General features: G+C 46.2%; 1 protein-coding gene across 1 annotated transcript in view; it reads right to left on the reverse strand.

The window, feature by feature from the left end:
• LOC147701910 (cytosolic phospholipase A2 gamma-like) overlaps window positions 1-26,877 on the reverse strand; it is a 749,579-nt gene that overhangs the window by 423,513 nt on the left and 299,189 nt on the right. The window contains exon 6 of the mRNA XM_086928722.1: window positions 23,900-24,098. Within this exon, the coding sequence (XP_086784848.1) occupies window positions 23,900-24,098 (199 nt within the window). The remainder of the gene's footprint in view (window positions 1-23,899; window positions 24,099-26,877) is intronic.

A 26,877-nucleotide genomic window follows, 5' to 3' on the forward strand; every position in this document is an offset into this window, starting at 1 on the left:
TGTCCTAGCAATCATTACTCGCCATATTCTCATCTTCTGCATAGTAGTCATCAGCATAGTACTGAGTCGTCCTAGCAAACGCGTTATTCTGCTGGTCAAAACTATTCATCGAATTCTGAGGCGGGAAAGAACGAGCGTTCTGGGGGAAATTTCCACGTCCCCTACCTCTAGGAGCTTGTTGAACACCTCGACCTCTTTGCACCAGAAGCACCATTCGTACGCTGTAACAAAACCCGACAACTACACTTGAAATGACCCTCTTCTTTGCAATACGCACACTGATTAGGACCATACGGGAAACGCTGCTGAGAAAACTCGTTTCTTTGCGAGTTTCCCGAATACTGCTGAGGTTGCTGATAGTCGTGCTTGTAGGAAGGTGGATATCTGACTATGGTTACCCCCAAACTTTTTGCCAGGTGTTTGGCTGGTTTTTGACATAGTTGGCCTGGGATCCTGCTATTCAGGGCCCCAGGCTGATTGCTCTCTCCTTAAAATGGACTCCATGTACCCTAGGTGCATAACATAATTGGAACTGGTTCACCTTATAGGCCCCTGTAACAGTGTACCCTAGGTACCCAGGGCATAGGTGCATCCAAGGCCTACCAGGGGCTGCAGCACGTATTGTGCCACCCCTGGCCTGGCCTCCAGTTTTGACAAAACTGGCTGATCACTCAGCTGGGGTAAGTTGGTGTAATCACCTCTTACTTAGATATAGTATCCCTATATCTAACCTTAAACTGGACACATGTTAACCTGTAAGCCATTCCTAAGGAAGGCCCCTGCAATCCTGGGGGCAGAGTGCGTGGTTACATGTGAGATGGTGCTCTAGCATGAGCTGAGCCTGTCTGCAGCTGTCGGGAACCACTCCCTAAGCTGTTCTGGGATTTTGCCATACCATATACTCTTAAGTGCATTATAATCCTCGCAGTTATATGCTATCTTTGGTTTGGCTTTATCAAAACATGTCGAGTAAGGTGTCATACGAATTGGAATACTATCCCCTCGACAGTTCTGTCGACGGGGATAGCATTCCACCCTTCTAGAGGGACACGACATGTGTGTAGCCTTAACCCCGGTTAAAGTTAACCAGAGCCTCAGCATCACAAAATGGATGCTGCCACCACAGACACGAGTCTGACCTCCTGCTGCTGACCGAAACTCAGCAGATGGTGGCCTGGACAAAGGGTTTCCTGCCTTGGGAGGTGCGAGCATCACCCCAGACAGGGTTTTGTGTATTGGGTAGGACAGGGCTGAATAGAATCAGACATGCCCGGGGCACACAAGGTGTCCCCGTGCATAGGCCAGTCCAAATCGGTCCTGGGACTTTCCAGACCCAGGCTTGGCGCGGAACTGGACAAAGGAAAGGGGTGTACCCGCCCCCCTTCCTGGTTCCTCCCAGAGGAGGGACCTAGTAGGTGATCCACCCCTCAGATTGGGAATAAGATTGGGAGCAGTGCCATTGCACAGCAGATTATCCTGAATCAACTTGAAACTAAGAAGACGACTGGACTTTGACATTCTGCTGCACAGAAGACTGAAGAGAATCTCCCTTGTGGCCTAGGAGTGGCCACCCTGTGAACACAGGTACCAACCAGCAACTCGACGTCTGCTTTGCCGCCGCCTCCCGCCAGAGCCCGAGCCCAGAGCCCAACAAGAACCAGACTCCCAGACTTCTCAGAGCCCGATCCACAGTCCCTGCAAAGAAGGGACCCGTGGAGGCACCGAGTGACGTGGGACCAGACCTCTTGGAAGACACTCGAAAAGCTGACCGCGCAGCTTCTGAGGCATCCTTGACGTTTTGCTTTGGGGACTGAGAACCCCCACCACCGAGCAGCCCTTGCACCGAAGATCAGCCCCCAGCATCTCCACGATCTGCGTGGGGCCCTTTTGCATTGTGCCACTTGATGCGCCATCCCGGCCACTAGCCACGTGGTCAGCGGCCATCTTGGCGACGAAACTGACAATTTACACAGCAGGTCTAGTTGCTCCAGACCTACCCAAGCTCCTGTGAAAAGGAGCACCCGCTCTGACCTTGCTGGTCCGAGTGTTAAGCATCTTTCGATTCCTGCATGGCTTGCATTAGCCAAGGCCTGTTTGCTCCGATCAGGTCGCCGACACCGCCAACAGCGAGAAGCTTGCGTGGGACAGCTCGTGACCGACTCCTGGACGTCCTCGACCCCGGGTATCCATGTGGCTGCAGAGAGAAGCTACCCAACAGCGCCTGTTTGCACCCAACATCGCCTGGTTCCAATCTGGTTCCACGGTAGTCACTGGCTAGTGACTTTGAACATTGTCCCCTCTGCTTTCAGGTCTTCACAACTTCAGATCCACCTTTGGATCCACCGGAACTCTTCACATCGAGCCGCCTGCAGCATCTTCAGCTTCAAGCACCATCGACCAGCGTGACGAAACCCGACACTACTTCGACCCTGTGCACCCGCTTCCTGTGGGTGAGGTAACTCAGCTCCGCCAGTGTTCCTACACTGGTACACATCTCAAGGGCCTGTGTCTTAAGTTTCAGCTCCATAGGTCACTCGGAAGGTTCCTAACTTTCTAACTTTGTACTTTTTACGCACCATAGACTTTACATTGGAAAGTGGGTGCACTTTGAACACTGCACCCGAGTCCCGCGGGCCTTTCCCGACTTAGTCACTGCTAGTCTCGAATAGCTCCAGCTATTCCCAAGGCCCTAGGCCTGTTCCCTTTCCTATTGGTATCTCTTATACCACTTTCTTAGTATATGGTTTAGGTGGCCCCTAGGGCTCATCCATATTGTGCAACTTTTGTGTATTTTAAACTGTCTTGTGATTTAACGCTTGTGCTTCTGTGCTCATAAAGAGTCCAGGGGATTTTATAGTTAATAAATCAATATATATTTTCAATATATATCTGTGTGGTGTCCCTTTCATTTGGTATTCAAGGGGGTTGTGTATGGTAATACAGCTGGCTTCACATACCTTTCAGAGTTTAGCCTAAGACTGCTTTGTCCACGTTACCACTAGGATAACTGGTCTACAAGGTTGAATTACAACCATCATCATAAGGGTTGCTTGGCATTGTACAAAGTGATCACTAAGAATTAGTGAGCATTATATACCAGGCCAACTTCTCACATTGGTGAGCAGCGGATTGGGATCTGAGCTTGCTGTTGTTTTACCATTACAATCTTTGAGATTATCATTTGAAAGATCACACAGGTACCTGCTAGGTACATATAAAACAAGACTAGTATACTTAAGTTCTACTGAACTTAGTTGTTGTAGAGCAAAGGGAGTAGCACACCCTGACTACAACTACTAGATAGGTTTAGTAGGTAAACACCAGTGTAGGTAGATTGCAACACATCCACCCACACTAGAGCAATGTCTGGAGCAGAGGGGTCCAGTGGACTTACTCCTGTTGAGAGTGACCCTCCAAGGGCACCATTCAAATTAGCTATTTTTTCCTTTAAGGAATTAAGACAGCTTTGTGTCTTAAGGGGTCTGAAGACAGGGCCTTCCCCTACCACAGACCACCTCAGAGAGATCTTGGACCAGTCTGAGACTCTAAAGACCTCTAAGGCAGACCCCACAGGGGAGGCTGAAGGAGGCCATCCTTCAGAGGATGACACTGTAGAAAACCCTGTCCCTATCATCCTGGTAGATGAGGAAGCCCCCATCACTGGAGCTCCTCAAGTAGATGAGGAGGAAGAGGATGAGGAAGAAGAGGAGGAGGAGGGAAGCAGTGAGTCAGAACCCTCTGGGTATGTAGTGCGCTATACAAATTTTATGACTTGACTATGACTTGACTTAAAAGTAGTTAGGGACCTCCCCCAGATGGATATTGTTGGGCACAGCCAAACCTGGGACCAAAAGGCCCCAAACCTGACCTGTCCCTCCAGTAAGCCAAACAGAGGGACCCAGCCTCCAGCTTTAGGTAGCCAGAGGTTGACCCTGAGAGCACAGTGCAACTCAGTCAAAGAAAGAAAGGCACACATGGTGGAGAGTGATTGGAGGAAGCTGAGTCCTACAGAGGAATCTCACTTCAGTACTCCATCTCAACACCAGCCTTTGACTTTGCAAAGACACACCACAGGTAGAGATTCCCTATGGTGGAGACCCTCAGATACCCTTAGGGTGAGGGATTGCTTAGTGGACCATGAAACAGGGGGTTACCAAGCCAGAGCTGGTACTTCCTTATATGGCCACTTAGGCAATATAGGCTTACCTGGTCAAGGATAGCCTTATCTCCTTTCGTTTGGGGGGGGGTTATGTAGGAAGGTGGATATCTGACTATGGTTACCCCCAAACTTTTTGCCTGGTGTTTAGCTGGTTTTTGACATAGTTGGCCTGGGATCCTGCTATTTAGGGCCCCAAGCTGATTGCTCTCTCCTTAAAATGGACTCCATGTACCCTAGGTGCATAACATAATTGGAACTGGTTCACCTTATAGGCCGCTGTAACAGTGTACCCTAGGTACCCAGGGCATAGGTGCATCCAAGGCCTACCAGGGGCTGCAGCACGTATTGTGCCACCCCTGGCCTGGCCTCCAGATTTGACACAACTGGCTGATCACTCAGCTGGGGTAAGTTGGTGTAATCACCTCTTACTTAGATATAGTATCCCTATATCTAACCTTAAACTGGACACATGCTAACCTGTAAGCCAATCCTATGGAAGGCCCCTGCAATCCTGGGGGCAGAGTGCGTGGTTACATGTGAGATGGTGCTCTAGCATGAGCTGAGCCTGTCTGCAGCTGTCGGGAACCACTCCCTAAGCTGTTCTGGGATATTGCCATACCATATACTCTTAAGTGCATTATAATCCTCGCGGTTATATGCTATCTTTGGTTTGGCTTTATCAAAACATGTCGAGTAAGGTGTCACACGAATTGGAATACTATCCCCTCGACAGTTCTGTCGACGGGGATAGCATTCCACCCTTCTAGAGGGACACGACATGTGTGTAGCCTTAACCCCGGTTAAAGTTAACCAGAGCCTCAGCATCACAAAATGGATGCTGCCACCACAGACACGAGTCTGACCTCCTGCTGCTGACCGAAACTCGGCAGATGGTAGCCTGGACAAAGGGTTTCCTGCCTTGGGAGGTGGGAGCACCACCCCAGACAGGGTTTTGTGTATTGGGTAGGACAGGGCTGAATAGAATCAGACATGCCCGGGGCACACAAGGTGTCCCCGTGCATAGGCCAGTCCAAACCGGTCCTGGGACTTTCCAGACCCAGGCTTGGCGCGGAACTGGACAAAGGAAAGGGGGTGTACCCACCCCCCTTCCTGGTTCCTCCCAGAGGAGGGACCTAGTAGGTGATCCACCCCTCAGATTGGGAATAAGAGTGGGAGCAGTGCCATTGCACAGCAGATCATCCTGAATCAACTTGAAACTAAGAAGACGACTGGACTTCGACATTCTGCTGCACAGAAGACTGAAGAGAATCTCCCTTGTGGCCTAGGAGTGGCCACCCTGTGAACACAGGTACCAACCAGCAACTCGACGTCTGCTTTGCCGCCGCCTCCCGCCGGAGCCCGAGCCCAGAGCCCGACAAGAACCAGACTCCCAGACTTCTTCGAGCCCGATCCACAGTCACTGCAAAGAAGGGACCCGTGAAGGCACCGAGTGACGTGGGACCGGACCTCTTGGAAGACACTCAAAAAGCTGACTGCGCAGCTTCTGAGGCATCCTCGACGTTGTGCTTTGGGGACTGAGAACCCCTACCACCGAGCAGCCCTTGCACCGAAGATCAGCCCCCCAGCATCTCCACGATCTGCGTGGGGCCCTTTTGCATTGTGCCACTCGGCGCGCCATCCCGGCCACTAGCCACGTGGTCAGCGGCCATCTTGGCGACGAAACCGACAATTTACACAGCAGGTCTGATTGTTCCAGACCTACCCAAGCTCCTGTGAAAAGGAACACCCGCTCTGACCTTGCTGGTCAGAGTGTTAAGCATCTTTCGATTCCTGCATGGCTTGCATTAGCCAAGGCCTGTTTGCTCCGATCAGGTCGCCGACACCGCCAACAGCGAGAAGCCTGCGTGGGACAGCTTGTGACCGACTCCTGGACGTCCTCGACCCCGGGTATCCACGTGGCTGCAGAGAGAAGCTACCCGACAATGCCTGTTTGCACCCGACATCGCCTGGTTCCAATCTGGTTCCACGGTAGTCACTGGCTAGTGACTTTGAACATTGTCCCCTCTGCTTTCAGGTTTTCACAACTTCAGATCCACCCTTGGATCCACCGTAACTCTTCACATCGAGCCGCCTGCAGCATCTTCATCTCCAAGCACCATCGACCAGCGTGACGAAACCCGACACTACTTCGACCCTGTGCACCCGCTTCCTGTGGGTGAGGTAACTCAGCTCCGCCAGTGTTCCTACACTGGTACACATCTCAAGGGCCTGTGTCTTAAGTTTCAGCTCCATAGGTCACTCGGAAGGTTCCTAACTTTCTAACTTTGTACTTTTTACGCACCATAGACTTTACATTGGAAAGTGCGTGCACTTTGAACACTGCACCCGAGTCCCGCGGGCCTTTCCCGACTTAGTCACTGCTAGTCTCGAATAGCTCCAGCGATTCCCAAGGCCCTAGGCCTGTTCCCTTTCCTATTGGTATCTCTTATACCACTTTCTTAGTATATGGTTTAGGTGGCCCCTAGGGCTCATCCATATTGTGCAACTTTTGTGTATTTTAAACTGTCTTGTGATTTAACGCTTGTGCTTCTGTGCTCATAAAGAGTCCAGGGGATTTTATAGTTAATAAATCAATATATATTTTCAATATATATCTGTGTGGTGTCCCTTTCAATTGGTACTCAAGGGGGTTGTGTATGGTAATACAGCTGGCTTCACATGCCTTTCAGAGTTTAGCCTAAGACTGCTTTGTCCACGTTACCACTAGGATAACTGGTCTACAAGGTTGAATTACAACCATCATCATAAGGGTTGCTTGGCATGGTACAAAGTGATCACTAAGAATTAGTGAGCATTATATACCAGGCCAATTTCTCACAGTGCTGACTATTACTACGGGGTGGATAAGCTTGCTGTAGGAGAACTTTAGTTTTCAATTCCTTAGTCTTTTTATCTGCTTTCTCTAATTCATCTTTGCGCCTATTTTCATAGTACTGGGCCGTAGCTAAAATCTGTGCTGACGTGGAAACGGCCCAAGCACTCTAAGAATCCTTCAACTTATTACACAGTTCAGGAAGCAAATTATGTACAAATTTGTCAACAAACAATCTCTGGCCCCCCTCAGTAGCCATATCCTGACCACTATGATCTACAACTACAAAAGTCTCTTCAAACCGCGTGAAAAAGTCAGACACAGTCTCATCTTTCTTTTGTTTGCACGCAGACAACTTGTCCCAATTAACACGCAATTCGGGCATTAAAGTCTTCATATACGTGATAATCCCACCAGGAAGTTCTGCTATTAAAGGCTCGGGCTTAGCACCACCAACTTGTCTGCCATCAGCAGCAGCAATATTAACCCACGTATCACCTAACTCTTGATCATGATCCGCATGACGAATCTTTCCCCATAAAGGCTGTGGAACAACATTTCCAAATAACATGTCTATATCAGCTAAATTCATAATGCATGAGCCTGCAGTCTGTGATAATTCCTTGTAATATCCTGCAGGATTTTTATGAGGATCGGGCAATGTCTGTTTAAGGGCCAAAACTTCAGCTCACTTCCATGGAACATGTACCCACACACGCTGAAAATGTGGCAGAATGGCGGGATTAGTATTAGCGTCCCCTTCCCTCCAAACTGGGGGAACCTCTCTCATGGGATATTGTCTTGCCTTCTACTTAACCTCGGACTCAAACAACGACTGAGAAACACTCTCACTCCTAAACGACAACAATGACGCAACTGCTTTCTTAACATCCGAACCTACAATTGTGCCTTTTGCAAACTCGAACCGTACACGATACAACTCAGACATATTGGATTCCAAATTGTTTTCCTCCAATTCCTCACAAAGGAAAACACACATCTTCTCAAAAACGTATCTCTGTTTCAAAGCTTCACACTGATGGAAGACATCCATAACGGATTCTGGTTCGTATCTTATCGGGTCTGTAACCCATTTATGTGCCAAACGATCCAATAACTCTCTCTCTCTCGAATCAGGCAATTGACTGCGTGACTGTCTACGCTCAGTAGCAGGGGACATACCCAATTGTCCCAACAAAGGAGAAAAGAAACCAGAAACAGCAGCAGTCATTCGCTGTCTAGTAGAAGGAGAAGATGGAAAAGCAAAAGAAGACGGAACGACAGTAGAAGAATCCAGAGTCGGAGCAGGGGGGGCATTAAGAACAAGTGTAGAAGTAGCAGACAAAGGCAAAGTTGGCGGCCCCTGAGGTGGCTGCGCCAAAAGAACAGTAGCCAACAGAAGAGGAGCTGGCTGTGGAGGAATCACAGGTGGCACAATAACCGGAGGTTGCACGGCCACAACTGGTGGCGGTGGCGCCGTAGCATTTTGTGCATAAGGGGGTGGCGAACTCAAGAGATGTGACATTAAAGGATCTTTCTCAAGATCGTTCCTTCCTTCCTGTTCTTTAGTTGGCAAAACTGGGTAGCATCTATCTACCGCTAACTTCCTTACTCTTTTCATCTGTTCGCTGTCTTGCTCTTCTTCGTTATCCCTAAATGCAACAGCAGCTTGTACCATTGACATACCTCGTTTGGCTTCTTTGCGCCATAGGCGAAAAGAGTCAAACATCACCGGCCGGGCTTTCTTCTTAAAAAGTTTAACCTCTAGATTATCCAAAATCTCTGTATCAAAACTACCATATTGGGGCCATTTTAAAACGCCATCCTTTCTGGTGTATCGGATCCATACTTCGTTATATGCAATAGGGCCTACGCCATGATTCACATAAAATTCGTAGGTCGGAGTTCCAATCGGAGGAACCGGACACGAGACCTCCAATCGGGAATCCCTATTACAACCAAGACAAAACAAATTTCCAAGTCTGCTAAGACCAGGCATCTTCGCTCTCTAGTCTAGCTTCAAACTTCAAAGGATTATCGAATACGATAGTCTCGTGAATACACGAGTCCTTTAGCTTTGGCACTTGCAAGTTCCAAATCAAAGCGATACCAAGGGGATACCAAACTAAGAACCAAACTAAGGACTAGGAGACGCTCCACTTATACTTAACTGAGGTATCGATGACGTCACCAGAAGACTCGTCTATCGTTTCGCTCTACCAATCATCAAGGGTCCAAAACAGGGAGATAGTCAGGGCAGCAGTCCTTCGTAGCCGTCGGGACGCGGGGAACCTCGCAGCAAAGACTTTTGGACCACGTCAACATACAGGGGTCGATGAAGTGGCGGCCTTCCTCCAGAATTTTCACACGAAGCTCCTCACGAACCTCTGGCTTGGACCGGTACCGCTGATACCGCCCCACGCAGGGCGCCAACTGAAGTACCGGGTTTTTAAGAACCCAGCGGTGCCAGGGAGAACACCCAAAGACTTCGAGTCCTTCCTGTTTCAGACTACAGAAACACAGAGTCTTCTTGATGAAGTCAAAGATCGTATTTATTGGCTGCAGCCAGTAACAGGTATCCTAGAAGTACAACAGCATGTATGTTCTCAGGAGACTGCTCAAAATTACAAAGCCAGACTTCTCCTTTTATACAAAATAATATGCTTCAGGCAAACATTCCTTATTTTACAGTTGACCATTCACATATTTTCACTACAAAGAAAAAGCAGAGTCATGATGACAAGCCCACATTTCAGTTTGTCCAGTCCATAATCAATTACCCGGCAAGGCCCAGAACTTTCATCAGATATCGATGGACCCCCAATAAAAACGGGCACCTCCTCCTCGTAAAGCAGGTCATAAAGAAGAAACAGGGACAGGTGTGAGTGAGATTAGACATGGTTTGCGTGCGATGAACAGTTTATGACATGTTGTACCTTGATACTAATCTCATTCGGCCACTGGGAAAGAAACTGGCTGAATAGGTTTGGCTTCAGGCAGTGGAGTCAGCTTGCCCAGGTCACAGAGGAGTCAGCAAAGGTGTACGTGTCCTTTCAGATCGAATTTAGCCTTAGTTATTTGGCTATGTGAGGGCAATCACAAAATGGCTGCCATTCACAAAATAAAACCCGAGGGTTCAGGACGAAAACTTCGATTTCAGGGTGATTTCGTCACTCGAACATGACGGAAATGCTTGTGCATAGTATTCGAACCATTACCGGTCTGCTGATACCAAAATTGTCATGATACGATAATGTTTATGACACGGGTCCAGAATTTTCAGTACCAAAGTGATACACACGTGCATGCAAAACACAGGAACTATATACCGGTCTCTGGAATCTATTCTTCCCAGACCAGGTATTGCATGATTGTGATTACATTGTGATTACATTTTGGAGCAGGTTTTTCATGGAACGCAGTGCAGCAACTCACTTGCTGATCCACCGTGTGCAAGGTGGAAAAGCAGTGCAGAGCCATATCTACTAATAATGGCCTGCTGCTGCTATCATCCTCCGTAATGCAGTTGTAATCATGTTGCTGTGTGTGACACACAGCTTCACATAATGATGCAGAAGTAGCTGTGCGCTGTCTAGGATAGGATTTATACTGGAAGCATAACCTTAAAGTAAAATTCCTGTGCCTAGAGAAACTCAGAAGGATCTCATGCAGTGGAGGAATACTGTGCACTTTAGCACAGAAGCGACACGTGGGTTTTTTTTTTCCCTTGTTATTGCCTACTTTGCGGAGTTATTAATTTGTTGATAAAGTCCTGGTCTGGCTCTCCTAGTAGATCAGGATTTGTGTCAAAACCGATGGGTGTTTGTACTGGTTTGACCACATATATCTCCAGTAACATCCTCTTGAAGCAAAGGAGAACAAAGCAATGTTCAATGTTTTTTGCACTGAGAAAAGGGGGCCTTCTAGTGCAAAATATCTTTGGCACTGGCAAGTAAATTTCAATGCTTTTAGTCACTTTGCGTCACTTTTCAACAGTGCACAGCCTCAGAAAATCTGGGCTACTGCCTGGTATCCTCATTACAAAGGGCTTCAGCATTGGCACTTGTATAGGATTGGTTGGGTGGTTGTCCATACACTGCAATGATAGTCATTAGCCTGTTTCTGAGCACCAACAGTTTCTATAAATAGTTTTTGCATTGGGAGGCTGCAGACTAATATTCTGGAAAATGCCTTTACACTAAGGGGGTGATTAGGATGCCTCCATCCCTGCGGTGTTGCGACCGGCTGCCAGCCATGCGGCGGCCCCGCACTGCGAATTAGGATGCGACTGCCTCCCTGCTTACAGCAGTACATGCCGCAATGCCAAATTGCCATGTTGTGCATTTCCATGCACAACGTGGCAAGCACCGCGCAGTGCACCCCCCACCCACCCACCTGGGGGCCCGCAACCAGCCCCCAAAGCAAATCCCGGCAAGACTTTCCATGGCGGCATTGCGATGTGTGCGATGTTATGTTACATCTCACACATCCTAATATGGATTACGGTGCCTGCTAGGCACTGCCACCATATTAGTGGCCCAAGTCCGCCCGGCCGGCAATCGGAACCATTGCCGACCGGCGGAAAAGTGGCAGACGGACTTTCCATCCGCCGCGTTACCGACCACTATTGTAATCTGGTGGTGGGTAAATCAGGTTACGATGGCGGGCAGATCGCCACCGCCGGGCCGGGAGTGGTGATCTGCCCACAATCGTAATCAGCCCCAAAGTACTTAAACATTGTCTTTAGGGTTCTGACTTTTCATGCTGCTCACACTGTGAAAAAGTGTATTATCAGTTGAAGTGGATGGCAGTCCACCACAAGCAATAATGGCACTATCCTCGTTAGGTCCAATGAAGGTTTCAGTAATTGAAGCCTGAGCTCAACCCCAAGTAGTCATGGCAAATAACAGACAGGATTTCCTTAAGAAAATGTGTAAACCATTAGAAGTAGCAAAAGAGTTACAAAGTCAAGAACACAACACAACAAAGATCCCACTCCAATTGATAGAAATAGAGAACATGTTAATGACCAAAATGACACAAAACAACAAAAATCCAATATGGGAAGCCAAAAAGCACAATTTGCCAATCACTGGCTATTGACTGCACTAGAATGGGACAAGTGTATAAGGTTTGAGGCTGACGCAATAGAGCATGGGTGGCGGAAAAAGTGGTCATCAATGGGGCAAGCTGCATGCTGGATCTGATTTGAGGTTTGCGTCAGCGGGTTGCTGTAGAATGGGATCCCACTGTTTTCATCACTGATGAAGGCAAGGCAGCTCTGAGGGTGCAAAGTTTGGTGTCTGTGGCAAGGAATGTTTTGATATTGATAGGCTTTGGCTCGGTGTAACTCTCTGTGAAGTTCTCTATTATTTCCCTCTTTGGCACAATGGCAGTCCCAGTCTCCTGCCAGTTTTTCAGAAAAAAAGGTGACAACATTTTCTAAATACAGCTTTTGCAGTTTGGGCAGGAGGAATACACACTGACACTTATCTAAGGGCCCAAGGACCTTAGGGATACCACTTAGGGATCAGGACTCATTCCCGTAGAAGCCACCAGCTCGGTCCAGAGAAGGTCCCTTTGGAACAGGTCAGCTAGGCTCTTTACGATTGGGGGATTTTCACAGCTTTTGCATCCTTGTAGCTTAAAAGGAGACCAGTCAACTGACAAGAAGTGTACACTGATTGGTCATAGGTACAAGCGTGAACAGGTCCATCCCTATGGATTCTCCTCACACGTCACAACAGCGGGTGTAGTCCTTCTTCAGCCTTTCACAGATCTAGCATTGTTCTGAAGAGGGTACTGTGGGGTGCTACATTTAAGCTCAGGGCCAGCCTGGGGGTGGGGGAAGCTCCTGGCCGATCCCTAATGGAATAAATGTTCCCAAGGGTAACCATACCCACTTTGCAACACCTATACATTTTAGTGTATACTCTCCCACAGTGCCCCTCTCTACCTCAAACCAAGAATGCAGAACCTTTATTCTCCTGTGCATAGCTCTCTGAGCCCACCCAAAAGTGTGGGTATGATAATAGGAACCCCTCCATTGTGATAATTCAAACCCCGTTCTTGGGGCAGCTCCTCTACACTGAGAGTAGTGGATAGCAGGACAATAGAGGGGGAAGGCCTAGGTGTGGTGCAAACTGAAGTTAAGAATTATAAAATGGTATAATGTAATCCAGTTCTCTCCAATGGAGAAACTGCCTTAACAGAGTAAAAAAGACTTTGGGGGCTTTTGACTGCCAGGAAATATAAAACATAAAATATGCCTGTTATACTTTTCAAATACCATGCAGGGCCCACCTTAGGGGTGAATCATAAGACTAAAAAAAGAAGGTTTAGGCCAGGCAAAGGGTTTATTTTGCCAGGTCCAACCGGAAGTTTTAAAACTGCGAACCCAGTCTGCAGGGGCAGGCCTGGTGACACGCTTGGCGTTGTTACTTTAGTGTTTTCACAATATGTGCTACAGCCCACAAGTGACATTTAACTTAAAGGTCCTGGGTACACTTCTGCACCATATACTAAGGACTTACAAGTCAATTAAATATTCCAATTTTAACATGCATCATTGGTCAGAGAAAGTGAAATGAGGTCTGGGTAGCATTGTTCCAATGCGGAAAGTCAAAAAAACAGCATCAGTCTAGAAAATGTGGAGGTGATCATAACAAAAGAGGCATTTTCTTACATAAGTACAATACTATTTACTAATCAATAATACTTTACAGTTCAGAACCTGTTTTACCATGTGTTAGATGTGTCATCCTAGGTTGATCTATGCCCAAATGGTTTGCCTGCTCACCTCCTCTTTTTACTCATTCTTTTTATTGGCTTTAGGACTGTGAACACTTTACCACTGTGGACAGGTGCTAAAGTTCATGTGCTTCTCCACTAAACATGATAACTTTTGAGTGTACCCAATTGGCATATTTAGCTTAATTGTAAGCCCTTTATAAATTGGTATACCATATATCCCGGGCCTATAACCAAAATGCTACTAGTGAGCCTGCGGCACGGATTGTGCCACACACACAAGTAGCTTTTCAAACCTGTCTCAAGCCTGCCATTGCAGGGCCTGTGTGTGCAGACTAATGCTACTTCGACTTGGCATTCAAAACTACTTGCAAAGCCTTAAACTCTACTTTGATTACACATACGTCACCCCTAACATGGGCCGTGGGTAGCCCATTGGGCAGGGTGCTATGTAAGCAAATGATAGGGCATGTACTACCAAGGTTTGCATGTTCTAGTAGTGACAAACACCCCAATTTATTTGTTACTACTATAAGACCTACTACTTTCATAGGTTAGCATTATGAATTTCTTAATAGACTTTTAAGATGTTATTCTTGATTAGAAAGGAGTAGCTACATCATGTGTTGAACCTTTGGAATGGGAATGATAAATCCTCTTTACTGGTAAAGTTGCATTTAACATTACTATTATATAAGTGGCACTTTTAGAAAGTGGGCATTTATCTGCACTTATTGCACTTATTACTCTGTGTGCCTGCAGCCTGTCTCCAATGCACATTGGTGATGGGGAACAACTACACTTTGTGTATTCCCACTAGACAGCCACTAATGCAGGTCTGCATACTCATCTGCAATCTGATGGCTCTTCCTGACCCGGGCGGGAGAGGGAGCTGACACACACCTGAATAGACAATGCCCTGTTTCTCACACAAAGGGCAGCTGATTACACCCTACAGGTAGGCTGGAGCCAGGGCTGGGAAGAAAGGGCCTATGTGCACTTCAAAGACCTTTCTTTAAAGTCACCTTCCTGTTCAAAGACACAAATGGGTATAAGTACTGGGGCTCTGACCGTACCAAGACAGTACGCTACTGGACCTATGAAGAACTGCCAGGAGTAAAGACTGCTGTGCTACAAGTATTGCTAATCTGCTTGACTGCTGCTTCAGAAAAACTGTGTTTCTGCTTTCCTATGCTGCCCTGCTGTCTGCTGATCTCTGTCATGCTGAGGACAAGGACTGGGCCCATCTCACTTAGCCCAGAGTGACTCCAAGAGCTTGCTGACTTGCCCCCTGTTCTGAAGTCTTAGAGCCATCAAAGACTTCCTGTAACAGCACCTGGACTCTGCCATCTGTGAGTACTGCCCTGCCAAGTGGAGCCAATCCAGTCTTGGGCCCTTGAAAGGGAGATTCTGCTGTCCAGAATGATCAACATTGATGCAGTGATAACTTTGTGGCAATCAGAACAAAGGCAATGCCTTTTGATGCCCATGTAGGAGACGATCTACGACAACACTTCGACAAACTGCGAGACTCAGCTATGACAAGCAGAGCAGCTCAACAACTATGCATTGCCTGTTTCGTGAAGGGGTTTGTCGACAATGTCTTAATTGTCTGCGCTGATTGGAACCGGCGTATCAAGTCTTTGACGTTGTTACTTCCTCCATCCAAGGGACAGTTTCAGCGTGAGTACTGTGGGCGGGCTGCCCTCCATCGCCGTTGGCCTGCACTTTGGATTTATCCTGGTCCAGCATGACCACAAATAACCCCTAAGCGTTATTTGTTTCTAAGCATTACATTTTGATTTAATCTTTAAAAATTCATAACTTCAGTTCTACTTATTGGAGTTTTGTTGTTTTGGTTGTGTTTTAATTATAAAAATATACTCTATTTTTCTAACCCCATGTGGAGTATCTTTGTGATGTTTTCATTGTGCTATCACTTTAGATAAGCTTGATCATATCCTTGTCCGGCTAATGCTCGCACTGAGACCATGATTTTAATTTTTAGTATAGTGTGGGCATCCTTAGCATGATGATGTCCACCCTTCACATAACTCTGACCTTGACATGCTTAGCATCCTGGTACCCACTTATTTCTGACTACTTGCACCTTTCCAGACAGCAGCTTACTCATGCCGGAGTTGTTGGAGCCCTGTTGCACCCAAAGTCCCTTAGTCACTGTTTGTTTTTCGCGCTGTGAGCGTGTGGTGACCGTGACTGTTGTTCCCCCCCCGCCAGTCTCCATCAAGCAGCCGCAGAGCGGGGGGGACTACAGATCCCAGAATTCCAAGTGACTCGGCCCCGCCCACCCACACCCACTTTCGCACCCGGAGGCGCTAAAATCATCGTAGCTCCCTCCGCGGTGCGGGACCAGCCGGGCTAAGCCTGGGCAAAGGGCGGGCCCTCTGTGGCCAGAAGAGGGTGGGCTGGGAAACATCCCTATCTCCCTTTACAAGCAACTTGGGACTTTGTATTTAAAGGTATCGCAAATTTTAGTTCTATAACTATTTGACCTATTGCCCCATTGCTTCTTGTGTTGTCCTATTTATTATTCCATTCAAGGCCACATTGTAATTGAGCACATAGATTTGTGGAGCATGTCATCAAGGGCTGCCAAGGGTAGGAAATCCATAGTGGGCGGGTCAGTGAGGGGGGCCCTTGATCAGTTCATCCTCAGGGCTGCCTCTATGCTGGAGCACGAGATTGCCGTCACTGAGCGCCGCCTTTGAACTGAATTTCAGAACAAACGCTCATCATTGGGACCCCTCCAACTAGCGACCACCCCGACACTGATTCCTGGTAACGAATTATCCCCACACAGTGATATTAGTACCCCCTCCCTGTTTAAAAACGCTACAACGCGATCTGAGTCTAGCAGGTCATATAGCAACAAGGATTCCAGCATAGATTCTGTATTTGAAATAATTTCGGAAGAATCCTTCTTACAGGATTCGTCAAAGTCCAATGTAATAAATAAACAGCGTGCCCCAACACAACCTAAAGGGTATACTTTAAAGAGAAAAAGGGGGGGAACAGACACAGGGGTATGCAGGCTAAACCATCTAAGACTTCCCCGTACCCACCAACAAATCACATTACAGGGACGGGGAAAACACCCTCAGTTCAGACTCCTGCACCCTTTCCCCAAACCCAAGAGCTAATGGGAAATATCGAAGTGCTAGTGAAGTCATTACTCCTTCCATTGGTCGAAAGAGCTAAAAGGATAGCCGACCATCTGGGGACAATAGAAGCCACTCTCAAATCAAATATAGATTTACTAACGGACTTAACAGTCGATAAAAGTATAAAATTCCCAACAGTTGATCCTTTGACGAATAATGCAAGCATGGCCAATAAAACACTAGACCCCACACATATACTATCCGATAAAACATCGATTCCTTTGAAGATAAGCAGTGGCCCAAAAACATCTAGGACAGATGGACCCGAGGGATACGAAAATAGACTAGAGGCAACGCAGGGAAACTCAAATATCAGGATAAATAATGGCCCCAATCTACAAATAGACCTGTCACCAGAAGCGGTCCCTTATTTCGCGGTATTGACTAGGGTCCCTGAACTAAAATCAGGGAAAACAGAAGGATACCTTGAACTCTAAAACAAAGTTATTTACTGGTTAAGGAACAACAGACCACTACCCCCTAACATCAATGGGGAAATCCTGCATGTGAGAAGGCTTAGATGGGTAGGAAAGAGGCCCAAAGACACTGAGGGCGATGTTATAATAATCAATTTTAGGGACCGCAGGGTTATTCTATATCTAAATGACTGGTACCATGAAAGCGGAGGGGTGGGGATTCAGATACATGATCTGAGCTATTTCTATCCTAGGTCTTTATTACCCCAACAACCCAGGCAAATGAATCCTTATCAGAATCCCATGGGGGCTCACTTTTTAACATCCCCACTTCAAATCGATTTGCTGCATTCACAGGATTGGAGGGGGTAGATTAACTTAATAGTTAAATCCAGACGGCCCCGTGTGTACCTAACTATGTCGAACTGCCCAATGCCTTCAAAGGCCATCCACCCATCACCTCACACTCAAGGGTGGGTATTAGTAATCGTACCACTAATATAAAGCCCCCAACACAGGATAATCTTAGAAGCGAGCGTGTGGGGACGATGGGGGAGGCAAACTAAGTAGCCAATCTCGCCCAGTTCACCACTATGGTGTCTCTTGCTGATGGAAGCTCAGACAATAGCATTCCAAAACTTCCATCTAATGTGAATAACAAGCCTATAAGCACCTAAAACAGGCTAGTAGTCTTTCAAACAATTTCCCTATAATTAATGATGTGGGCCCTATATATCCTGGGTTGACACATATGGATTCAAACAACCCTGTTGAAACCGCCAGTTCTGCAGTGGGATCTAACCCACTCTTACTAAATCAATCACCAAACATCCCCTTAGCTAATTCGGAGGGGCGCAAATTGTTCATCTGCACTGCGCCCCCGAGGGAAGTGTAGAAATTCCCACTCTCTGGGCTACAAACCATGGCTCCATCATAGAGCCCGCACCAACCAACAAAATAATAAGCTGGAATGTGGCGGGTTTGTTTGATAAAATCAACAACCCAATGTGGCGATCCGTGGCATTAAACAATGGCATTATATGCGCTCAAGAAACCTGGGCTACCACGGAACTTCACATCATGGGTTATAAAACATTTTCCACCCCAGCTGCCCCCAGCCAACGGGGCAGACAGAAGGGGGGTTTGTGCACTTACATTTCTAACACTATGGGACTCCTAAATGTCAAGTTCTCTACTGATGAATATTATCAAATCATAGTCACATCATGGGGACATTTACAAAATATGGGGCTGGTGAACTTTTATAATATTATTCCTTCTGCATTAATAGAATATGCTATCAACAATTTATTGACTGATCTTACTAGAATTGAGGATCATAAGCCAGGAGATACGGCTTTGCTATGGGTAGGGCACTTTAATTGCCCTCTATGTCCCCAAGGAGTGGCGGGTGTGTGCGGGATGGGGGATGAAAATGAAGGGACCCGAGCAATTTCTTCCACTCAAAACTAGGGGACCTGCTTAACTCTATATTAGCTCATTTTTCTTTGTCATTCATCAATGAACTCTGCACCCCCGCCAAATCATTTAGACCAACTTTTAACGGGAGGGGATGCAATTCGATCATTGACTTTACACTTTTATCATCTAGATACGCAGGGGTTGTGCTCAGCTGGGATACCATTGACATTTCCCTCAGCGATCATTATCCCATTTCTTTAACCTTGAAGGCTAGGGATTGTGCTCTGAACCAAAAGAACAACATTATATATAATCCAATTCCAACATTAGCAAGTAGAAATGGGTTTCGCATTAAATGGGACAAGGTGGTCCCTACAAATTTTATTCAGACACTCGTAAGGAGCACCTATAAGGATTTTATAATCTGCCTGTCCAATGAAGGGGATTCTCAAAATATTGTTGGTTCATTTGTAAAAATCTGCTCAGAAATAAAACACTCATTGACCAGAGTACCCCGCAACCCCCCAAAGGAGACCAAGGGATGGTTTAATTGGAGTTGTACCAAGGCACTTGTTGCTTTAAAGAAAGCACTTCATTCCTCCAAGGGAAGGGAAGGGAAGGGAAGGGAAGGGAAGTGAAGGGAAGGGAAGGGAAGGGAAGGAAAGGTCAAGGGAAAATATCCAGACAGCCAGGCGTACCTATCGGGCTGCCATAATAAATAGGAAAAAAGAGCTAAAAAAGCTGGCGTGGTCAGCTCTCCATGAAGCTTGTGAACTGAAGGACAATACTGCCTTCTGGAAGGCAGTCAATGCTCCGTTCCTGAAAGAGTGCCAGGGTCGCCAAATAGATCAGGCCATCTCAGCAGAATCATGGGTTATACATTTTGAAGGCCTGTACAACAAAAAAGACCTCATAGGAACAACGCCCAAAGAGCCGGAGGGCCTGGTGGCCCAGAACTTGAGAAGTTCCTTTCCTCTGGGCATCCAGTTCCACCTTGACGAAGTGATTAAGGCACTCATAGAAAGCCCGGCGGGGAAGGCGCCAGGGCCGGATTGCGTCCCAATAGACGTTTTTGAGAACATGCCTGACCTTTGGGCCCCCCTGCTGACCAATATGCTCAATTGCTTAAATAAAGTAGGGTTCATCACAACCTGGCCGGAGGCCATTGTAGTTCCGATCTTCAAAAAAGGGGATAGGAATGATCCTGCATGCTACCGACCAATTTCATTACTTGATGGTCTAATGAAGGTCGCAGGCAGGATCATTCTAAACAGAATGCAGGATTGGCTGGAAGAGCAAGAGGTTGTCTCCAACTTGCAATATGGGTTCAGGGCCGGCAAAGGAACCATTGAACAGGGACTCAACCTAGCAATAATAACAGCTAAGTATATCCATGCCAAAAAAATGAATCTTTATGTAACCTACGTGGACCTAAGCTCTGCATTTGATTGTGTTGACCATGAGATGCTTTGGCAAACACTATCCGATATTGGTCTAGACAATCAAATGCTTGTATTTATTAAAGAACTCTATAACGGGGCAGGTGCACGTGTCTGATTTGGCAGGATGGGTGAGTGCTCTGACATGTTTCAGATCCACAGAGGAGTAAGACAGGGGTGCATTCTAGCACCCCGGCTCTTTACACTATACATTAATAAGGTAGGATCCGTTCTGTCTGAAGTTTACCATGACTACCCCACAGTATATGGGACACCCATTCCAATACTCCTTTACGCGGATGACGCGGCAATAATGTCCCAGACTAGGGTTGACCTACCAAAGGCGGTGTCAAAATTTTCAGAGTTCATGAAAAATAGAGGCCTTTGTGTGAATGTCTCTAAAACGTACACCATGCCATGCAGAACTAAAAATAGAAGGCCACCCGGCCCAATTTCTCTGGATAGCAAACAGGTTGAGCTTACGGATAGATTCTGCTATCTTGGCATGAACTTTGAAAGAAAGGGCTCCTGGAAACCTGCTGTAATTGCTAGGGGCATTGCGTTTACTAGAGCCACTGGCGCCTTGGTTAACTTTGCTAAAAAGCTAGGCGGAAGACCAGTCAGAGAACTTCTCCAGATTTTTAAGGCCAAATGCATCCCTACAGGCACATATGGGACTGGCCTCTGGGGAATTGAGTCGGTGGATATTATCCAACGCGTTGAAAATCGCTTTCTACGCTATCTACTGGCCATCCCAAAGAGCACCGCAACATATGTGGCTCACATGGAAGTAGCTTTGCCATATATCACAGACATTATTAAATCCTCCTCAGTCTTGTTATGGCATAACATGTGGGCAAATCCAGAGACCTCCCTGAAAAGAGATGTAATAAAGGATTGTCTGGCATTAGATGGAGTTGGTAACGTCAAATCGTTTAACTACGTTGAAGACCTATTGAAGGAAATCGGGCACCCTGAATACTTTGCCAAACCAGACAGCAAGGTGAATGTGCCTAGAAGCGCCCTTAAAAAACTCCTCTTACAGCATCTGGTGAGAAAAAGATGGTGGGTAGAAAATCGTAAGAGGACGGTCATGGATTATCACCTAACTACTGTTACCGAGGGGGTTCAGCTGTATCTTTTGATTGAACAACCCCCTTTTAACCGTATGCTCCTGACTCGCTTTCGCTTCGATACCTTTAATAGATTAACAAGTTTCCCTCAGTGCAATGACTGGTCGAGAGAGAAAAGAATCTGCCCTTGTGACGATGTTTCTTACCAGTCTAACCTCCATTGTATATTTTTCTGCACTTTTTATAGTAATCCGAGGAAAAAAACGGTTAAAACCCTTACTTGTATCATGGGGCCTGCGTACTTGTAGAGGAGCATATTACAGATTAAAATCCTTAGAAAATGAACGCACCATCGGAATTGTATCTTCCTTTTTGAAGGCAATCGTAAGATTTAGGAATACAATGTAATAAAATTTGGATTGGAATGTTCCTAGCTCGCGAAATGTGAAACAACCAAAATGAATTTTCCTGCTGTTTTGTTGCCTAATACTATGATATCCCTTGTGTTCTTAACGTTGTTATAAGTTTTAAGCATTTTTAACAATGTTTTGTAATTGTAGTCAATCAACATGCATTGGTATTAATTATCTTTTTTTACTGTGTAATTTCTTGTATGCTTTTATGAATCTGTTTATACAATTCGAATAAAGCTTATTATTGATTGATTGATTGATTGATTGACTAGTTGCACCATTGACAATAATTGGAAAAGCATAAGTATTCTCATGCACCTAATAGAACTTGCATGGAGGTAAAGCTAAGGATGTAACCATATTTATTGGGTTGAAGATGACAGGAGCCTTGCATCCTACTTGATTGAAAGCTTTGAACTAACCCTGGGCGTAGTGGGGTTTCGTGGAGTATCACGAAGTGGGGGGGATCTACGCACACTCCGCGTAGCCCCACTATGTGCCACCCGCCTCCCCCCCACCCTCTATTAAATGCCCTTACAATCATTAAACGCATTGGAAAAGGAATAAAAAAGACTTACCTGAGATGGGGGTCCCGGGGCTCCTTCTTCCTGCTTTATCGCCAACACTTCCTCACAAATGCGCATGCGCGACCCGCGCATGCGACTTTGTGAGGAAGAAGTCAGCCAGTTCACTATGCACACTCCACGGACGGAGCGGAGAACTACGCCCATGGTTACTTTGAACTATGAGCCTGATTTAGATCTTGGTGGATGGGTTACTCCATCACAATGGTGACAGATATCCCGTCCTCTGAAATTTAAATCCCAAAGGATGTAATATGATCTATATTTCAGTAGCTGGGATATCCGTCACCATTCCAGAAAGATCTAATTCAGGGCTTAAGCCTTTGTAGGCATTTCTAACAAGTCCTATTAATGCTTCTATCAATGCATTCACTCATCCATCCACTCATCCACCCATCCATCATCCTACCATGCTTTCACTCATTCGTCCAACCCTTGACTCATTCTCGCATTTACCCCCTCACCAAGCAATAAAACAAAAACATAAATACTCATCAATCTAAGCAGAAGCAGGTTCACCTTGAAAATAGCCAGAAATGTTGGCATTAATAAAAAAAGGAATAAAAGCCATAGAGAACAAAGGTTACCGTTCTTCAGTCTTGGCGTGCAGATCATGCTTGATACTGGCAGTCACACTTGGTTGTTTACCCAAGAGCATTGTATAGGCTAAGATGTTTGAAACTACAATTTCCAGAATGCAAGAGAACAGAAGATGAAAGTGGTGGACTGAAGTTGTTGCACATTGCATGCAACCACTTGTCATCTTCACTGGTTTGGAGGAATTTAGCATGCTTTGAGTGGTGTTGGCTTTCATTGAGCCTACACAAATAGTACACGTGTACAGTTTGCCTCCATGCTTTTGAAATTAAAACAGTGTACACTCGTTGCACCCTTGGCGTACATAATGTGTAAACCACCCGAAGAAGGGCTTGCACTGCATTGTGCGCGTGAGTAAATATTCGCTTTATAACTCTGCAGCTATCTATGCCAGTTTCTTATTTTGAACGATGGTTGTGTTGTTTCATAGGTAAACTCGGTATTGTTGCAGAATAGGATCACCGGAGTCCGACATTTGACTACTTTTTTCCTAAATATTGCAGCACTCAGGATGCCTTACACAGTCTTTGACTTCGTCCTGCCTCGTCTCATCTCATACTTTTCTTTGTGAGTAATGTGTCATTTGTAACTCTGCCCCTTTGCTGCTCTTTGCATTTACGTGAGTTGGTGGACCCTGGAAATTGTGGACCGATTTCCTTTCACACTGGCTCATGCTCGAGCAAGCATATTACTAGCAAGACTTTGTCAGAAGCATTGATTAGCACCACTGTGAACACGGAATGCCTGTTGATACACATCCCACTGGTTTGCTCAAACGGGTGTCCAAACTGCATTAATCCCTGAGAGTTTCATTGTCCCTTCATTGTGGAAAAACTGTTGTTGCAGAAAGTATGAGGTCAATATTTTCTGGGCATGAAATTCCTATTTCCAACACATGTGTAAAAATCAAAGTGTACATTGGCCATCGCCAAATAATAATAAAATACTTAATACAGCTTAGAAGACACTTTCAAATCCTCTGACCTAATTGTAACTAATTAAAAACAACATTTGCATCCTTCCAGGCTTACTTTTTTTAAAGCAATGTTAACAAAGGTTACTTCCCACACATGTGTCAGTGAGAAATTCTCATCGTCTGCTGCCTCCAGGAGCTCCTCTAGGGCTTGGGAAAGATCCAATGATAGAACAGATATTCTGTCAAAGAATTCAGCATTCACTTTCTCCAGGTTCTTTACCCAGTCGCCTGAACCATAGAGGGTTGAAAGGGCCCTGAAATGAAAGAAATAGAAAGCATCTGAAGTGAGGGTCATGTGCCATCTCTAGGTCTCTATATCCCCTCTCCCGATTCCTATGGGGTGACTGTGAGGTGCTGAGAAGCTGGTTCTCTTGTTGGCCATGATCATTCCTTACCAACCTTCCTTCCTTGCTGTCAACCAGAGAAACTGAGTCTACCTCCTCAGTGCTAAATGTAGATGCCAAACCCATACCCTGAAGATGTAACTCTGAATGTACACTGACAATGTATACTACTGCAACTACCTACTATAGAATGTAAACTGACCTGGTAGCACTCAAAAAACGGGCACCAGAGACACAAACAAAAAATGAGGCAATTGAGTAGATGCCCATAAATAAAGGAAAATAAAGTTAAAAGAATATTTGCTCTTTAAAAATCATATTTTTATGTTATGCTTTTTATTTTTCGCTGTGTCAATTGCAAATATTTAAATATGCTGAAAAATATGAATAAGGTGTACAAACACATTAAATATATTTATACATAAAGTAGACAATGCGGTAGGCCCGAAAAATAAACTTGTCACATCATAAAAACTTAGGAAACACCTCTGCAAAATATGGGGCTTCATTTCAGTACTGAATTAATGGAAATAATGTCATGGCAGTTCATGCCTAGCGTGGTAGGTCGTTGCGGTAATGGTTTCTTAATCGCAAACTTCATGGCTGATGTCAGCACTTTCATCACAGCATCTCCGACATATCATCAGGTATTTTGTATTTGTGACTACTTTGTTATTTAATAGATGTGATTTAATTCCAAAGATTCTACCTTCATAGTATGTCAATTGATTTGTAATTTAGAACGTGATCTTCATAGTAGTTTCTGTCCCCTGCAGTATGTTCGAACACCTGGAGCCAGACAGCCACGGCCGGTAGTAGGTGTAACTGCAGGGCGGTGACGTAGGGAGGGGTAGGGGCAGGGTGGTGGGTTGCAATGTATGGATTACGGGGGCATATTATCAAGGGGGTTTATCTCCGCTTTTTTGGCTTTAAAAGCCAAGAAAGCGGAGATAACACCAGTTAGCGATAGCTAGTAGGAGATAGCGACCATCTTGGGCCCCGCTTTGCATTTCAGTGATATTTATCACTAATGACATGCAAAGTGGGCGTGCCAAGATGTTAGCGACTGGAAACAGTCGCTAACATCGCTATCTCCTATTACCAACTTTTGGAGATATTCGCGCTAAGCGCGAATATCTCCAAAAGCTAACACCTGCCCTGAGCAGTTCTTAGCCATGTTTTCCAATGGGAGGTGGATAACATGGCTAAGAGCATTAGCTCGGTAATGCATGAATATCGCTGACTTTTCAGCGATATTCATGCATTGCGGCCGATTTTTATCGCATTTGCGATAAACCTTGGTAATACCAAGGTTTTTTTGCGATAAAAATCGCCGCAGCGGTAAATTTTTGTCTCTAACCAAGCAATAGCGATAATTATCGCTATTGCTTGGTAATATGCCCCACGGACTTTAACAGGTAAATAAACATATAAATAAATGAAACAAATTTTGTTGTGCACACTGCATCGCATTTGATGATGCAGTGCACACAACGAAATTCGTTTTATTTATTTATATGTTTACTTACCTGTTAAAGTCTGTAATCCATACATTACTACCCCCCACCTTGCCCCACCCCTCCCCACGTCACCGCCCTGCAGTTACACCTACTACCGGCCGTGGCTGGAGCCAGATGTAGGAAAGTCTTTACATTTACACAGTAAGTGCATATATTTAGCATCTGCAAAGCCTCATTTCTCAATGTACAAAGGTGGGAAAATCAGTCGAGGAATCAATCATGGGTTTGAGGAGCGCAAATACTGAACCGTAGGGGTCTCAAGGCCCTGGGGGCGGGAGGCGCAGGGTCCTGTCCATCAAGGAGGAGGTCTATCGACGAGCCTTGTCTTGAGGTCCCTCGTGATGTTGGGGAGTGATGTCATCTGTCTGAGGTGGAGCGGGAGGGTGTTCAAGGCTCTGGCCACAAGGAAGGAGAAGGAGCGGCCTCCCGATCTGGACTTCCTGATGCAAGGAACCACGGCATGGGAGAGCTGGGCTGATCGTAGGTTCCTATGGGGTGCGTGGAATGTGAGTCAGCTATTCAGGTATGCTGGTTCGGTGTTGTGGAGGGCTTTGTGTTTGTGGGTGGGAATCTTGAACTTGAAGGTGATTCTTGCCTCGATGGGGAGCCACTGTAGTGTGTGCAGGTGCTGGGTGATGTGGCAGTTTGAGGATTAGTCTGGAGGCGGCCTTCTGAATGTTTTGAAGTTTGCAGGTGAGGGTTTTGTTGATTCCGGCATAGAGTGAGTTGCCATAGTCAAGTCTACTGGTGACGAGGGAGTGTGTGACGGTCTTTCTGTGTTCGAGGGGGATCCATTTGTAGGTCTTGCGTAAGAGGCGGAGGGTGTTGAAGCAGAAGGATGCAACAGAGTTGATCTGGCAGTCCATTTTGAGTTCAGAGTCCAGGATGATTCTGATGTTGCGTGCGTGGTCCGTGGGGGTGGGCGGGCTTCCGAGTGCGGGGGTCCACCAGGTGTTGTTCCAGGCTTCGGGGTGTGGGCCCATGATGAGTACTTCTGCTTTGTCCATATTGAGTTGCAGACAGCTGCTCTTCATCCATTTGGCGGCTGCTGCCATGCCTTCTTGAAAGTTGTGTTTGGCTGCGTTGGGTTTGTTGGATAGTGAGAAGATGATTTGGGTGTCGTCTGCATATGAAAAAATGTTGAGTCCGTGGGTTCTGATGATGGGGGC

This window comes from Lissotriton vulgaris, chromosome 7 (genome assembly GCF_964263255.1).
Source record: "Lissotriton vulgaris chromosome 7, aLisVul1.2, whole genome shotgun sequence".
Lineage (NCBI taxonomy): Eukaryota > Metazoa > Chordata > Amphibia > Caudata > Salamandridae > Lissotriton > Lissotriton vulgaris.